At 36.2% G+C, this 17,825-nt stretch overlaps 2 protein-coding genes across 3 annotated transcripts; both read right to left on the bottom strand.

Annotated features, from left to right (window-relative positions):
• Positions 1 to 6: 6 nt before the first annotated feature.
• LOC120337624 (uncharacterized) lies at positions 7 to 8,991 on the bottom strand. The gene is made up of 6 exons (XM_039405483.2): positions 7,732 to 8,991; positions 6,905 to 7,022; positions 5,399 to 5,609; positions 4,507 to 4,656; positions 3,865 to 4,045; positions 7 to 3,308 (listed from the first exon to the last, which is right to left on the bottom strand). The coding sequence occupies exons 1-6, from the start codon at positions 7,916 to 7,918 to the stop codon at positions 3,163 to 3,165; spliced, it is 993 nt and encodes a 330-aa protein (XP_039261417.1). The 5' UTR covers positions 7,919 to 8,991; the 3' UTR covers positions 7 to 3,162.
• Positions 8,992 to 9,162: 171 nt separating this feature from the next.
• LOC120337622 (uncharacterized) lies at positions 9,163 to 17,820 on the bottom strand. Of its 2 annotated transcripts, none has more exons than XM_078116997.1 (7): positions 17,626 to 17,820; positions 16,437 to 16,605; positions 14,452 to 14,659; positions 13,066 to 13,212; positions 11,808 to 11,988; positions 11,032 to 11,192; positions 9,163 to 10,530 (listed from the first exon to the last, which is right to left on the bottom strand). In XM_078116997.1, the coding sequence occupies exons 1-6, from the start codon at positions 17,810 to 17,812 to the stop codon at positions 11,047 to 11,049; spliced, it is 1,038 nt and encodes a 345-aa protein (XP_077973123.1). In that variant the 5' UTR covers positions 17,813 to 17,820; the 3' UTR covers positions 9,163 to 10,530; positions 11,032 to 11,046. The 2 variants fall into 2 exon arrangements, with proteins under 2 accessions (XP_077973123.1, XP_077973122.1); XM_078116996.1 differs by having other exon boundaries at positions 9,164 to 10,530; positions 16,401 to 16,605.
• Between the last annotated feature and the right edge of the window lie 5 nt (positions 17,821 to 17,825).

The following is a 17,825-nucleotide window of genomic DNA, read 5'->3' as shown; positions in this document are numbered from 1 at the left end:
GACTAGTCTAATAATAGAATAAAAACAAAAAAACAATAAAAGAAATTGAAACATGATGTTTGTCAAAGAAAAACACAGAAAAATAAATGAGTGGCAGATTTTCATATTGCCACATGATAGATTTTCATCTTTATACCAATGAGAGGAAAGTTGAGAAATAGCAAATCATTTCAGAAGCATTGTAACTTGTGAGCTAAACCAAACTAGATGAAATTTCATATATAGGATGTCCATAAAGTCCCAAAATGTTTTAAAAATTGCAAAGGGAATTTATCTATACCATATATTGTTTTGGCCCTCACATACGTATTATATGAGCAAAAGATACCTAAACAATTACTGAATAAAAAACAACAGGGATAGAAAAACCAATATTACATAAGATTAATAGTCTTATGGCAAACAACCAAGTCATATGCAAATACAGATTGGATATGAGAAAAGTTACTCTACCAGTTTAGTTTTCATGGTTCCAAGGTATGGAAGAGTTTGTAAACAGCTGAATCATATGGTGGACCACCATGGCCCCTCATCCAGTAGGTAGTCCAAAACGGGTATAGGGAACAGTTAGTTCACCAATTTAGTTGGCGCATAGAATGATACCGACCATCAAAAGTTGAAAAGTCGAACCCATGGCCAGTGTGCAAATTATTTGCTACCCCAAGTATATGCTAAAAAATGTTTTCATATATAGAATTATTATATGCATTCAGTAATTTTTAAAGACTAAAATTGTCACATAGATATTGAAAGAGTACAACTACACGGCAGGGGTGTATGCAGGAGGAGAGGGAGCGCTGGTCAAAAATACTGACGGGACCAGATAGCTGTTACTGTCTAACTTGGCAATAAGAAATTTCAGAACACCCACATTTGAAAATTCCAGGCAGGGCGTCCCAAAACTCAGGTCATTAGGAACATATACTAGAAAGAACATAATTTTTTGAGAAATCATTCACAAATGAGTTCAAGTGTTAAATAAATTGTCTTCGTATTCGTAAGAGTAATCAATAAATTCGCGGTTTCTGTTTTTAAACGGCCGCCTTGTATGCAAAGTAGTTGATGCTGGCTTGGAATTTCACAAACAGTTGAGTAAATTTCAGAATGAAGAACCAAGAGGGCCATTATATTGAATAGAACCATATAATTCATGTTTATTTTTGTATTCACTCAAATGCTTATGACATTCAGCCCATTACGACATTCAGATAAAATATCAGGGAATGTTTTTCACAATATCATATCATGAGCAACTATCCAACAAGCTAATGTCAAATAGAAAGATCCGAAACTTGACTCAAAGATGAATCATTGACTTTAAATTGTAGGAAAAGTTAAATAATCATGATGGTTCAAGAATAGTTTAAACATCCCTATATCATAGTCTTGTAAAAGTCGATCAATTTAACAAGGGTGAATAATCATGATGGTTCAAGAATAGTTTAAAAAAAAATCATTTCATAAATCAGGCACATAGAGAAAAACAATAAAATATAATTCATTGAGTGAGAATTATACATGTAGATCGATTTGCCAAATTGTTGCTGGATTCGTTAGAGAAAAAAATCCCTTGGGTGCACGCGCAATTGAACACAAGCGGTAAGTGTTAAATAAATTTTTGACTTGAAGATGGGAGATTGAAGGGGGTGTCCATCGAGGGTTATTAAATTTCTTCAGAGCTATGCGGGATCTGAAATTTAAACCCCAAAATTTTGATGTTTCATTTTAATTGAAGGTGAACACTTTTTTATTTCGTCATGCTTGTCTGGTAATATTTTCAGCACAATTAATGATCTTTGTGTCGTATACAGGATTTACATATTTATCCTGGGGGAAAGGTAAGACGATGACATAAGCTAAATCATATGGCAAACCACGACCTCTCTTCCGGTTACCAGTCCAAGTCAGGTATGGGATTAGTTAGCCAGTCATTTGTTTTCGGATACATGGACTTGAGGGTAGAGGAAGAATAAATTAAATCACCGAAATATTTGTGCATTGTCCTCATAATTTTATAATAATTGCTAAAACAATTAAAAGTTTTAACTAAAAATCATAAAACAGAAAGAGTAAAGCAGCAGAACATGTACAGCTTAAAAAAAAGAAAATGAAAATTAGAAATTAAATAACATAATATGAAGAACAGCGTCAGTGATGAGCAAAATAAAAGTTAAATATCCCCATCAAACCGTTAAAACCTATGAGGTTAAAGGCCATTCAGCAAAAAAACTCTGACTAAATTCAACTAAATGAAGACTCGTACTTGTCATGAACTGACTGGACTGGCCAACTCAGGAAAGTATTTGCTCACCCCTGATATAGCTTATTAAATGTTCTTTCTTTCTATACAACGGTTATTCACACTTTCCGCTCCAAACCATGTCCTGTAGAAGAGGCCACTGAGACCTAACAATGCTTTACCTAATGTTCTATCGGTCCAAAGAATATCAGCAGGAGTCTTTTAGTTCAAACGTCTCCCTAATTTAAATTTTTGAGGTTGCATACTTGCCATCAATACTTGTCTATAAATCAAGATTTGATTTTTTATATTTATCCTGATTCCTGGGGGAGCAGAAAGCTGATATGACAGTTTAGTCGGTACTCCTGAAGTATGCGCACCAAGATGTCGCACAACCTGAAACATGACCTTGTACACAACCTGAGTTCAGGTTGTGCGCCATCTCGGTGCGCATACTTCAGTAGGTTCGTTTAATCATATGGGAAATCATGGCCGCAGGTCCGTTTATCAGTCCCTTTCTGGTATGGAATTAATTAGTCAGTTATTTGTTTCAGATTCATGGACATTTATCATGAGAGAAGCCGAACCGACTAGTAACTTGATGGAAATAAGACAGTTTAATCATATCACGAACAACGGCTTTTCATCCGGTCACCAGTCCACGTCAAGTATTCGATCAGTTACGCAGTTATTTGTTTCAGATTCATGGTGATGGGAGTCGTAACCGACAAGTAACTTGATGGAAATGAGACAGTGTCGGTAGTTGGTTATCCAGTTATTTGTTTCAGATTCAAGGTCGGTGGAGGAAGCCGTAACTGACAATCATCTTGATGGAAATTATAAGTATGTAAGAGTCCACGTCCATCTGTTCTCGATTCCCTTCAAGCGAGATGATTTTCAAGAAAAATTTCATCTCATATTATTCAAGGGAAGAACGCAATTGTTGGGAACGAAGAGTATCTTGCTGCGCGTCCTCCGTCCCACTCACCGACTCCAGCCAATACCTTCTTTATTCCGTCGGAAATCTCACTCTGAGATGCGTGTCGAAATGGTGTCTCATGAAGGACATCTGTGAATAGTAATTTTGTCTTTCAATTGGAATAAGACATCACAAAATCTGGCGCACCAGAAGTATGTGTACTAATATGGTTGTGTAAAGGGACTGAAACCTATAGTGTATTCACTTGGCTAACACAGACAGTCTCGTGAAGGCCTTTTCAGATACATTTTTTTATATGATACTTATTCACGACTCCTTCAGCTCTAAGCAAGGGACTAGGCCAGTGGTATTCGAACGATGGGGCGCGCCCAACAAGTGGAGGATAGAAAATTTTGTGAGGGAGTGCGAGGCTAATTAAGAACAAAATTAGATTAGATATTGCTCGCTTCAATTTAAATGTTTACATTTCCCTCATTTTGGATATTTACGTACTATCCACATATTTTCAACGTGTTTTTGAATAGAAGGAGTTAATTGTTTTTGTGGCGTGGCGCAGGACTTGACAAATTCTGAAAAGGGGGTGCGACCTAGAAAGTTTGAGAACAACTGTTATTTATATTATAAATTTGCCTGAGTAATGGAAAATAGCTGACTCATTCAGTCAAGCAAAAAAACGCTGACTCACCAATTAAGTAATTAAAAGCTTTGTGATCTTTGAAACTGGTTTTTGTTTTCATTCGTCGCATTCCGAGTCCGCTCCAACTGAACGTTTTCGCCAGATTTTTGGTCATGGCTGCTCTCATGAAGGCACGAACTGTCGCTCGTAATTCAGTGCAAGTAACTCGTTTCGCTACTGCATAGCAGTCCTGTAAAGATTCACAGACGAATTATAAAGAGAATTTTTGTACACATGAATTATGTGTATCAGTGGCTCATTGCATCAATATAACAATCCGCAGCATCTTGGAGCAAAGAAATTTTTTTGTGGCTTTTGAAATAATTTCAACACAGTCTCTAAAAAATCTAATATTTGTCATAAGCAAACAGATAATGTAAAAGTAAAAATACAACATCTGCTCCAACTCAAGTTAAAACATTTTCTGGCTTCATTGGCAAGGCCAGGAATGTGCAACCTTTAGTACAGAAGGGCCATCCGCGGGCCACACCTTCATTTAACATAGTCTTTCTAGTTGTTGCAATCACAAATATTTTGTTCTTGATCTCATGACATACATGAATTGCCACTTCACCGTGGGCCGCGCAATTTTTTCTTGTGGGTCGTATTTGGCCCACAGGTTGCACACCCCTGGACCAGATCAAAACACACCTGATTATCGAGCCATTCATCTAGTTCTTCCATAGTATTAGCAGGAGGAAGTACAGTATGACAATGTCTTCCTGTCTCTCTGTCATATTTCGGAACATATGGGGGACTTGCAGGGGGTGGACTTCGTGCACCGTTATTTGATGAAGAATCCTGAATATTAATAAAAAAAAATTATAAATAAAAGGCCCGGATAGATGGAAAAATAGGAAAAACTTGATAAAATTAGAAAGCAATTAATTTATATCAGTGGGTCCCAAAATTGATTGACCAGGAGCAAATTAGAAGCGGAAGGATATTCGCGGGCGAAGGGGACGATACCGGTACGCATAATTAAGCTACCGGTATAATTGATTTGTTACGAATATACACAATTGAAGGTATCTAGAACGATTAACTATTTTACCCAAGTTCAGCAGGTCATATTAATCGTTACCCAGTCTGTGATTGGCCTGTGGGCCGCAGTTTGAAAACCATTGATTTATATCAAATCAAATGCAATTTTCATGAAGTCATTAGGCCAATTCGAGCATACTTTGGGTGAGCGAACACGTACTACTTCTTTTATCAATACCTTTCCATCTAAAATCTGTACGTTTCAAACCTTACTCTAGGTTTTGTTCGCTTTCCCGATTCTATAATCAGTTACTTTTACTTTTGTTTTTATCTATTTTTTTATCGTCTATTGCTGATTATGGAGTCGAAATAAACTTATACTTAAAAGCAGATCATACAGCAATAAAACCTTAGATATGAAATCAAATTTTATTTTTGGTACTGGAACACTGGAAGAATTCTAATTTTACTTAAAATAGTAGATCATTACATATCAGTGTCTGCTTATAGAGAGCAAAACAACTCACAAAGACTTTCAGGTACAAATTAAATTCCTCACATTTAAAATAGGTTTCAATTTATCTTCAATATCTCTTAGTCTTCCAGATAAATTTCTATTTATAGTTGAAATGGAATGTTCTAGACGTTTCAATGTTATTTTTATTTCGGAATCTGATGGCGCTTTACGTTTCCGTGAATTTGAAGTCGTTGAAGATGAAGTTGTGCTTGTGGTACTCTTCTCCAAATCCAAAAGTGGTCTGTAGGTATATCTGAAAATACCGGCTGAGTTAAAAATTGTCTAAAAGAGCTAAAATGGTGGTATATGGGTGTAATGGCCTAGCGTAATAGTTCTCAAACATTTTAAGCCGCACTCCCTTTGTAGAATTTGTCATATCTCGTGCCCCACCTCAAAAATAACTATCTAACAATAAGCTACAAATAACAGATAGTATGGCAAAATAAGCTTTATTAAAAAAACACGTTGAAAATACATGAAATGAACGTGAATATCCAAAATAAGGCCGGCAAGATTAAATTTACCACTGGCTTAGCGGTTGAAGCGATAGACTCGCCTGTGACAGCATCACAGGTTACAGATCCTGGATTTAAATCTAATAACTCAGTTTGTATGTGAAAATGTATGGCTGACTGTATTAAACAATAATAAGCAATCAACCTCACAAAAAAGGATATAGGTTATATCCTGACTCAAAAAACGGAACACATACAATGTTTCAAATGGCCTGGGTTTCGATTTGTAGGTTAACCCATATACAGGGTGTCCAAAAATTTATTTTAACTTACAATTGTTATTTATTACAAAATGGGACAAAATTATGTAACACCCAAAATATATAGTGCATTTTACTTTCTAATCACTATCCTGATAAAAAAAAGTGTGCCAGTTAGACATTTGTAATGTAGGCAGAGATAATAAATAATAAAGTATTTCAATGGCTGCCTAGAATTAGCAAGAACACAAGAGGCGGTGGTACCCCATATGATTAAGCCATTATTAGCTTTCCCCTCCTCAGGATCCCTCGTACCTGTCCCAAATTGGGGGGCTAGTTTACTAAACGCCGTCAAGTACTTCTAGTTGGCTTGGCATAACCATTTTCACATATGTCATTTCTAACCCCCACCTGACTACGTCTTCAAAAAATTACGTCACTACAACGTCACAGTGACGAAATAAGGCCTGTCAAAGTATACTATACTGATTGTCGTCCAAAACGAGCAGACGATCACCCCCAAATCAGGCAAGCTATTTCTCTCATTTTCTCGTCTAAACAATCCGATATGAGAGAGGTCGCTGGCGTTAGCATGTCGTTTTCTACGGTGGAGATGCCATTTAGGGTGGTCGTAGCTTTTTTTGGCAAGCTTTATGATGTGATTGTGACATCGTAGTGACATCCTTTTTGGAATAGCGTACCCAGGTGTTTGTGCCACGCCAACTAGAATTAGCCTACATACCGCGTTTAGTGAACATGCGCCCAAATTGGTAACCTGGCGCGAGGTCGTGGCTCAGCTTTCCTCTGTTTAAAAGAAAAAATTTTTTTTTTACCCTGAAGACATTGTTGTCATGCTGCCAGGACCTTGAGGAACGGAATTCGGAACTTTTGAATGAGATCCCCAGGATTGTTGGGTGCTGTAGGCTCTTCTGGAGCAGGTATCATAATCCTCTAAAATTTAAGGATTATTGTTAATATTGTATTATTTTGTTTTGTTAATTTCTGGCAACACTGCATGTTCAGTCCGTTCATTTCAGATTCAGATATTTATTTTCCTCACGCAAAAACAATGCGTGATATGAAAAATGAATAAATAATATAATGTAACAAAATGACAAACGGATATCGGCTTGTTGCAGTTGACGTGGGGTCGCGAAAAGACTCAGAGAGTCATCTAGTCAGCGACACCTTGCAGCTCAAATTAAGCAGCAAATAGAGCAAACAGGACACTCAATATTACACATCAACTAATTGGACACGATCATACACAAAAGTAAAGATTTTATTGTTCTCCATTAATTTGGTATCTGCTTGATCCTGCCTCTGAGGATTGCAGCATGGTTGCTGTGTAAGCTAATATATCTGTTCTGACTGCATAATATATAGTTGTATTAATCAAAGGATACTAGTCAATTTGGCGCTCCAGAAGTGTGTGTACCAACATGGAGGTAACTAATTTTGTTCGCCTACTTTACATCAAGTTGTGTAAAAGGACTGAAACCTATGGGCTGGTCGTATATACACTTGGATAACACAGACAGTCCCCGAACTCGTAATAGAACTAAAATAAGGAAAATTGGAAAAAAATCAAGGCCTAACCCTAACCTGGTATACATACTACGGGAGTTCCACCAACCAAATTCCGCCAACAAGTACTCACCGTCTCCACCAAGAATATCAATTTCCCAAACTCCCCATTCAGATTTTGGTTTTTGTCCCATTTTTACTAATTCTTCAATGTTGCCAGATTGAGGCCATCTACAATGCCCTTCACCGACAAGCCAGCACTCGTGAATAACAACAATACGTCCGTCCACTTGGAACCTGGCGCAAATGAAACGCGGCATCTCTCTTTTTTATGACTAAGTTAAATTTAAACTTGAAAAAAAAAAACGAAAAAATTATTATTATTAAAAACATAAGCTTAAAACCTGTAAAAGACAAAAAATAGCTTCTCAAGTGAGAATAATATATTCGAAATAGGTGATCAAAACTCAACTTTGAACCCAATCAGGAAGTAATAGATTTACAGGAAGTCACTATGGGCTCCTCAAAGGACAAGGATTTGTACTAGGGCAGTGATTTCCAACCTTTTTTTTCCAAATGCCAAGTGATCCAAATTTTACGACAAATACCTTATATGAAGTGACTTTATATAAGCAGGATAGATGTTGGTAAGTTTTAGGCTGTGTTACTTTCGCTTTTTTTGTGCATGAATTGTTTGAACAAAACCTAATGGGATTTGGAACAATCAGTGTATTACTGGAATGATAACCAGAGGGCAATGAGGACTGAAAGTCTCCGAAAGGAGGCCACGAGCTATAAAAGCTTGGGAACCACTGCTTTGGAGTGTATTAATTAGGCCCTATCGATAAAATGTGGCAGCTAAGTCGCACTCAAATTTTGTGGTTTGAAAACTAATCCAGTGAGTTTAACTGATAAAATAGCAATGCTAAATAAATTAATAAAACTTTCAGAATGTTAGTGCAGAACCAGCTAGTATGAATATTGGAGTTGATTTTATAGGTATAATTTTGCCTGATAAGTGTCCTATAATAGTTTAAGTTAATTCGATAAAAATTAACAATTGAATCTAAAAACTTGATTTTTCGATTAGAGAAAACTGGGAGAATTTGTACATTTTAAAAATAATTCATTGTAAACAACAAAAAATAATACAGATTGGAAAAGGCAAAAATATTAAAAACTTAGTAAAGTAGACAGAGCAGTGGCACAGAAACAGAAAATTGTTATCGTACACTTCATTTCGGATTACAAATGAACAAGGGTGTAGACAGAAATTTTCGAATAAGGGGAGGGTTAAAATTCTAATTGCAAAGTTAGACGGTAACAGCCAGCGAATCTGCCCAGATGCCGAAAAATGTGGGTTTGAAAGGTCACGATGGTCTGAAAAATGTTATAAGTTATAAAAATTGCTATGCATGATACAAAAAAAAAATTTTTTCCAGGAGGGGGGGAGGGGGGGATGGGTCGAGAGTCTGAAAAGTGTAACAAGTTACAAAAATTGTTATGCATAATGAAAAAAAAAATTTTTTTTTCAAAGGGGGGGAGAGGGGGGATGGGTTGAGAGTCTGAAAAGTGTTAAAAGATACAAAAATTGCTATACATGATACAAAAAAATAATTTTTTTTTCAAAGGGGGGGGAGGGGGATTGAGTCGGAACTCCACATTTTCCAGTCTCCGTTCAAATACGATTGCTGTTACAGCCCCGCCTCAAGGCTACACATAAATTGTATCGACAAAATATTATTTTCTCACTTATTCGGATTAGACTCGCATACCAGGCAGAATTTTAATTTTCATTCATGAGTATTCACACTTAAAACTTGGGACTCGAAAACCAAGAAGAAGAGTACCAGCTTTTTAACCACAACCACATTACCACCAGTCAAGAATATGCTTGCAAACTTTGTAGAATTAATATTTTTCTGTTATTTTTTCATTAATGATCTGAATACAGAAGCTCCCTAATACCCATTCAAATTCTATATGATTATCAGTACAGCAGAACCTCTACTTACGAAAGACTCCAGACAGATTTTTCAAGTTATGAAAATTCTTCTTACAGGTTTTAAACCATTTATAATTTTTACAAATTTTATGTCCGACTTTAGAACGGTTTAGGGCACTTATAGGCAAAATGCGTCCTTACTTACGAAATTTTCTATTCAGGAAACGGCTTCCGAAACGAAATAGTAGTGGTTCTGCAGTATTTCATTGTTTTCTCAATGTTCGTTCACAAATTTGATTCATCGGAAACATGAAAATCTCTTGAAGCAAAAATATCACACCGGTATATCGATTTACAACGGACAGAAATATATAACTATGCCACAGTTCTCATTTCATAGGGCCAGCAGTCAACCATCAAGGCAGCGATTCCCAACCAGAGGCCCAGAGCAGTTGGAAGGGGGTCAAACTGATTTTACTTTTCCATTTACATGGAACCTACCCGTTCTTCCTAGTTTCATTGCTTGATAAGGTTATTTCACAGAGTGTTTTCACTTTGTTGGGCATGAATTGTTTGAACATAATGAGATTTGAAATCTACCAATCATAATATCACTATAAATACTACCGGAATGACAAACAATAAGTCCGTGAGTGCTTAAACTCATCCGGAAGGAGGTTGGAAACCACTGCATTAAAAGATCAAAGAGTAAAACAATTTTAACACTCAAATGTTCACAAATCTTATATAAAATCGCAGAATTCATGATAAAATTGAACAAAACATGATAGAGAATTAAATATGGCAAATATTGGAAGTCTGTAAAAGCAGCATATGCTTAGTCATTCTTCAAGGTACCCCCAGGTGGCTTAAGAAGACACACAGCGAGGTTGAAAACTTTTCATTCAAAGTTCTTTCCACATTTAAGATCAGAACGAATTGCCGCCGAGTACTTGAAGTTTTCTCCACAGCTGCGCAGATGATCATCTGTCCAAAAATGAAGACAAAATTATACCAATATACCTCATTTCTATGCACATTGTGTGCATAACATTTTATACCGGTGCCCAAAAAAAACTTCGTACGATTTTAGAGTAAATAACAATACAAAGTTTCACCCAATTTTATAGTAATAACAATTGTAAGCTTAAATAAATTTTATTGTATGATGAATAAGAACTACAAGCACATTAAGAATAATAAATTCAGGATAAATTTCTATAAAGCATTTCAAGCTATAAAAAATTGGCATGCATGAAAACAAAAAAATGCCTTTTTTTACATTTCGAAAAGGGGGGGATCCGACTTGCAAGACTACCACACCCTCCACCTGTGGGGTGAGCCCCTGTTCTGAGCAATTAAATTTGCATTTTTTGCAATAATTTGACCCAAAACGTCCTTCTGGCAGCTCCAATTTGGGCTTATTTTTACAATAATTCTCACAGTATGAACAACAAAAAAAATTAACTACAAATATAAATGCTTCACCTTAAAGCCTCCATTTCAAGGGAAGAAAGCAATGGAAGGAAATGATGAGAATCTGGCAGTTCGGCCGCCGTCCCAATCCCCCACTCCCGTTAGTACTTTTTTAATCGAATCTGCAATTTCAGCTCGTGATGCGTGGCGATGCGGTGTGTCATGAAGAACATCTAGAATGAGGAAATTAAAAAAAAATATGATGATTAGAAGTCAAGGGGGGTGCTAAGAATGATAATACTATCAATTCTGGGTCCTCCAGGAGTGTGTGTACCAATATGGAGGTAACTATTTTTGTTCACCTCATCTACATTAGGTTGTGTAAAGGGACAGAAGTGCCTTGGCACTTGGGTAACAAAGACAGTCCCCGAACTTGTAATAATATAAGGAAAATCGGAATAAAATTAGGCCCTAACCTGGTACACATACTTCGGGAGTACCCAGTTCTGTATAGCTTTCAGGGAATTTGATAAGACTGATAGACTCATTATTAATTATCTGTCTGATTTTATCTAATCTAACTGATAATTAAATTAGAAATTCATTAATTTATTTTTATAGTAGTTATGGCTGGAAGAATTAGTAATTTGATAAAATAATTAAGACACAAAATCGTATTTACTAATGAGAGGGAAAGGTGGCGAGATGCACCAATAATAGTTAATATAATTATTCGCTCTTGACATTTCAGTTGTTGCGTGTAACTTTTCTCAGAATTAATAGGGTGATTGCTATAAGAGACCTTGTTATAGTCAAATTCTCATAAAAATATGGAATGAAAAACTCACCAAGAAGGTAATTAAATACTTTATGATCTCTGAAACTAATTTTAGTTTTGAGTCTTCGACTTCCGAAACCTGTCCAACTGAACTGCCGGGCCACACTTTTCGTCATGCATGCTTTCACAAATTTCCGCACAGTTGCTCGAAGATGAGTACAAGTGACCTTCTTTGATACTGCGAATGTGTCCTGAAAAATATAAGCATGATTGTAAAGAACATTGGACACTCCAGAAGTATGTGTACAAATATGAAGGTAACTAATTTTGTTCGCCTACTTTACATCAAGTTGTGTAAAAGGACTGAAACCTATGGACAGGGGGTATATTCACTTGTCTAACACAGACAGTCCCCGAACTCATAATAGAACTAAAATAAGGAAAAACGAAATAAAATTAAACCCTAACCTGGTACACATAATACGGGAGTACCGAACATTGTGTATTGTTCATAAGAATTTGCCCAAGGTCATAAAGGAGGTCATACAATTTTTCAAATATAGAAAGATTAATAGTTTTATAAACAAATTAAATCTAATTTAATCTTCTTCACGATTATCTCGGTTATGATCAAAAATGAAGACAAATATCAAAATTAATTAAGAGCGCAAAGCGCACTTGTTTTATCCCAGATTTATTTGCCACAGCTACAAACAATTATCCTTGACTATAATGAAATACAGGATAATCATTTGCAAAATATGTTAAATCAAAACGCCTGACGCACATCAAGAACGTGTGCGGCTATTACTAAAATTTGCAAAAACATTAAAACTCAGAACAGATAGATCAAATTACCAGTAAAAAATGGCTGGCATGAGACTTGAAGCTGCTCGGATGACAGCCATGAATTGAAGTAGTGCAGAAGACAATAAGAACTTAAAGTATTTCTTAATCTTATCTGATTATCCAACCATTCGATTAAAATAATTGGTGTGCTCTATTCGATGTACTTACTCTTTGTGACTCCTAAAATCCCTTTTGCAACGGCTGGTTTGGAAAGCCCTGGTGTAGCAGACGGTTTCATTACATTTGAACCCACGTACATTTGAACCCATGGCAATTGCACCTGTATGCTATTGCACCTATGGATTTTTTTTTGTTTCACGGATAGTTAAACCCATACTAACCCTAACCCATGGGTTTTAGCACCCGCATATAGATTGAACCCGTGGATATACGCATGGGTTCAAATGTACATGGGTTTAAATGTACGGTCACCGTAGCAGACAATATATATAAGAGATATAGATATCACGCAAACCAACCTGATTATCCAACCATTCGTTTAATTGTTCCAGCGTTGTTGCTGCACTCAGAACCGTTAGATTCCGAGTCTCAGCGTCATCTTCCTCCTCATCCTGTTCTTCTTCTTCTTCAAATTCAGGGGTTTTGCTGCCTGAACTGAGAAGCTCCTGGGAAGAATAAAAAATAATTCGATTACAGAAGATTAAATTTTCAAAATTCAGCATTTTTTTTTGGAGGGCGTTTTGGGGGAGAGGCTTCTGTGAAGAATAAAACATGATTAGCATAAAGGTTGAACTCATGCCAGATTTAAATTAGTAACCAGATGTGAAGATAAGATCCATAGAATATTCCTGCAAATCCTGCTTATCACTTTCCTCAGGGCTCCCGAAGTATGCGAACCAAGATGGCGGACATCGGAATGTAATATGTGTACTAGGTTAGGGTTAGGCCATAATTTTAGGTATAAATACTACGGGAGGCTCTTGGCTAGTCTTCGAACTAATAATAGGACTAAAATAAGAAAAATTGTAAAAAAATTATCGCCTAACCCTAACCTGTTACCCATGTCACGTTCCGATGTCCGCCATCTTGGTTCGCATACTTCGGGAGCACCCTTTCCTCTCCCAATCTGACCCATAACCTTTAGTTTACTTACACCAGAACAGTACACAATAAACACTACATTAACTCATCTTTCCCGCACAAACATGTATGGCTCTAATGCCGAAAATATATGCATATATGGCATTGTGTGTATTATTTAAAGAAGAGGTTTCCAAACTTTCAGTATTATGGAACTGAACTGAGAAGTTCCTGAAGGAAATAAAAAGATAATGAGTACTCTAGTAGTGTGTGTACCAGGTTGGGGTTAGGCCGTAATTTTATTCCGATTTTCCTTACCTTAGTTTTATTAGTTGGTACCATTTTTGGGATAAATGTATTGATTTACAATAAACTGAATGCGATTTAATTCTCTAACGTAATGAATTTATTTTTTCGTTTGACTCTTTATTATGATATAGGAAAACATGGGGAAAGAAAAAACTGATGGGGACATGTTAAAAGCAAACCTAGGTAGTCTATAGACGAGCAGAGGGGCACAATGCGATGTGGCGTGACATGTTAAGTGTTACGAATATGCTCGCCACTGTACTTCTAATTGTCATGGAATTCTCACCATTGGGCGGTTCACAAAACTGCTGGTCAGTTACGGCTTCCTCCAACACCAATTCATGCTCAAGTCACCATGTTTGTGAAAACCGGTAACTGCCTGACTAACCCCATACCTGCCATGGACAGGTAAAGCCGTTGTTCACCATAAGATTAGGCCGTTTTATTGGTTTTCCTATCCTCCTGCATAAATATGTAAATCCTGTCCTGTCCAAAGTATTCAGTATTGTACTTACAGCTTGTAAAATAGGCTTCAATTTATCTTCAATATTTTTTAATCGGAGTGAAATGTTTTTATTTATTGTAGAAATTGATTCTTCTAGTCTATCAAGCGTCGCTTTGACTTCAGCGTTTTCATTTGGTGCTTTTCTTTTTTTAGCAGTCGTGGTGGTGGTTGGAGTCGTTGTTGTTGGTGGAGTTTCACGTGCGACTTCATGTGAATTCCTGTTACAAAAAAGAGGGATGCCAGATTTATAATAGTAGTGTAATACTTGAATCTGTGTGATGCACAATGCAGAAAATATAAAATAGGAATCACTGGAGAGTGACTAAAACTTTTATTGAAGTTTAAGTCACAAAAATGGGACTCCCGAAGTGTGTGTGCACAACACAGACAATATAAAATAGGAATTTCTGGAGAGTGACCAAAACTTTTACTGAAGTTTAGGTCACAAAAAATGGGACTCCCGAAGTGTGTGTACCAGGTTAGGATTAGGCCATGATCTATTCCGATTTTCCTTGTTTTAGTTCTATTACGAGGCCGGGACTGTCTGTGTTAGCCAAGTGAATATACCTCCTGCCCTTGGGTTTCAGTCCCTTTTTACAAATCGATGTAAAGTAGGCGAACAAATTAGTACCTCCATATTGGTACACACACTTCTGGAGCGTCGGATTTTAATAGAGTGAGTCACTGAAGTTTAAATCACAAAATATTTTGTGAGCTCACCTACCCATCCCCCATTTCTGAGCAAGTGTGCATAACATTGTTTTGAGCAAAATATTTTTAAATTTTCTTGGGTACAAAAATTTCTGCTATAAATCCTTATCGAGTTGTGATTGAAAAATTATAAACAGGTTCAAATGTTTCTCCTATTTTAGGCAATGAATGGGGTTGGGATGGGCAATAACTTTCCTCAGTAGACCAGTTACACACAATAGACTTTGTTGCTGGGCAGTAGGCTTAAAACTCGATATGAAAAACTATGGTTAAATAACTGTTTATAGAACCCAAGCTGCAATTCGCCTGATATAGACCATACAGGCGATACAGAATGAGAAAGATGGAATTTTAAACCAGTCTAAATTGTCCAAGCAAAGAAGGCAAACTTCTCTTAAAATTCTTAAAAAAACAAATTAAACAATCAACAAATGGTAAAATTTTGTACATGCCACCGCAGAATTGAAAAAAATATCCAGCAAATTTCATGCAAATTACAAAGCAAATGTAGCGTTATTTAAAGATTAAAGGATGCCAAAGTAGTTGTTTAATTAATTTTACTTCATTCAATACATCTGTGACTGTGAGGGCCGAAACAATATATAGTATCCATGAATTTCCTTTGCAATTTAAAATAAATTAAGACTTTATGGACATACTGTATAACAAGTTAACAAATGCAACTCACAATAAAAATAATTTATATACTCAAATTCTACACATTAATCAAATAATAAAAAAAATTTCAAAAGTATCTTTAAAAATTAAAGTTAATGCAACTCACAAAAAAAATCAACTTGTACACCAAAATTGTGCAATGTTATTGAACTACCATATTTCCCCGAAAACAAGACAGGGTCTTATTCAATATTTTTTCGTAAAATAACACTAAAGCTTATTTGAAAAAGATGTCTTTTATTTTCATTTATCAAAAACAGAATAACAAAGTAAAGAATCATGAGATTTTCAGATATACAAAATACGAAAACCAATATTCATTTACTTTTAATTAACACGTTTTTATTTTCGACCTATGGACTAGGTCTTATTTGAAAGGTGGAGGGCTTATATTAAAATCAATTTTAAAATTCGGGCAAAGTCTAATTTTCAGGAAAACACGGTAATAAAAACAAAAAAAAATCTTTAAAAAATCTTCAAAAATTAAAGTCAAATTGGCAAAACAAGATCAGACAAATTTCCTGTGAATTAAGAAACCATTTTTTTTGTTCCCATTTCACTTTTGCCTACCTTCGCCCTAGCTCATTGATATAATCCACTGCGTACCTAATGTTCGCCTGCACGGGCTGAGGGGTTAGTGAGGTTGGGACAGGGATGGCGGCAATTAGGTCTTTATCTGGCACATAACCTCCGCCACCGCTACCCCCAACTTTATGATGGAGTCCCCATGATTGTTGAGTACTGTAGGCTCTTCTTGCGCAGGTTTCGTAATCATCTGAAAACAAAAGAAATCATGTGTCAGAAGTTAGATGTAACTAGAAATTCGTTTTCTGCGACTCTTAACTACTTATCCTTATTCTATGCCAGTGGTTCCCAAAGTCTGCGCCGCTTTGATTTGCTAAGTGTGTCCTGATTATCATTATTGTGTTAAACATAACTAATATGATAAAATATCTGAAGATGTGTTCAGAGCAGCAGATGTACATTAATTAAGGTCTCATAGTAATCTGAAAACAGGCATAGACGTAATCTTATATTTAAATGGCGGTTTCGCACTCTTCACTCAGAGTCAGAACAAGGCTTCTTTTAGATAACCAGGCATAAGGTAGCTAAGATACATAGCTTTTTATAATTTTCAAAGAATCAGAATCTTTTGTTTCGGCACTGCCGATATAATTTATTATACGCTGGGTGAGTTGGAGACATATTGTTTGGGCCAAAGTCATCTGAGAACATAATCAATAGGCATAACTACAAACTGGGTTTCTGTGTGAATGAAGATGGGCAATTTAGAATATTGATTCCAGAGGATTCAAATCCACAGTATTCAAGTTCAAAGATCTGACGGCAAGATTCGGTATAAGCATATTTGGCACATTGTAACCATTTTCGTATTTTCGAGTACTAAATTTTGAGTATTAAATTTATACCCATGGTGTGAGAGATCGCGTTTTCTCTTGTAACAGACATATGCTCTTCAAAATTTCTTTCGCTCCCTATTTGATTGCTCGCATTTTTTCGACAAGCAAATGAGAACATCAAACTTGGTAAACAGTATAAAGAGAAAACTGATGTGGACGAAAAATGGGGAAAAACGAGAATAAAATGAAAAAAAAATCTGATTCCAGTAATTTTACTTCCTCAGACTCTTGAAGGCCTTAAATTGACTTTGATTCTGTCTCAGGTTCTGAGCCTTAATTTCTAACAATATCTATCTATATAAGTCACTTTATCTTTCCAGTCTTTGGAGTGCTGATACAAATGACTTGACTTCATAAATATCAATTTTACTCACCGTCTCCTCCCAATATATCTGTTTCCCAAACTCCCCATTCAGATTTTGGCTTGGTTGCTGATTTCACCATTTCTTCAATGTTGCCAGATTGAGGCCATCTGCAATGGGCTTCACCAACCAACCAAGATTCATGGACAACAACAATTCGCCCATCAACTTGGAATCTAACACAGATAAAATGTGGCATCCCTGGATGCAGA

This window comes from Styela clava, chromosome 10, assembly GCF_964204865.1.
Source record: "Styela clava chromosome 10, kaStyClav1.hap1.2, whole genome shotgun sequence".
In the NCBI taxonomy this organism is placed as follows: Eukaryota; Metazoa; Chordata; class Ascidiacea; order Stolidobranchia; family Styelidae; genus Styela; species Styela clava.
The sequence above is the reverse complement of the archived record's forward strand: the minus strand, read 5'-3'. Positions and strand labels throughout refer to the sequence as shown.

Coding starts and splice junctions, on each gene's coding strand:
- LOC120337624 (XM_039405483.2), bottom strand. CDS start 7,918: ATGCCGCGTTTCATTTGCGCCAGGTTCCAAGTGGACGGACGTATTGTT. Junction 7,023..7,731: donor TGATATTCTTGGTGGAGACG/GTGAGTACTTGT, acceptor CTTAAATTTTAG/AGGATTATGATACCTGCTCC. Junction 3,309..3,864: donor AGCTTTTAATTACTTAATTG/GTGAGTCAGCGT, acceptor TACTATTCACAG/ATGTCCTTCATGAGACACCA.
- LOC120337622 (XM_078116996.1), bottom strand. CDS start 17,812: ATGCCACATTTTATCTGTGTTAGATTCCAAGTTGATGGGCGAATTGTT. Junction 13,213..14,451: donor TGAAGCCTATTTTACAAGCT/GTAAGTACAATA, acceptor TATTCTTCCCAG/GAGCTTCTCAGTTCAGGCAG. Junction 11,193..11,807: donor AGTATTTAATTACCTTCTTG/GTGAGTTTTTCA, acceptor TCCTCATTCTAG/ATGTTCTTCATGACACACCG.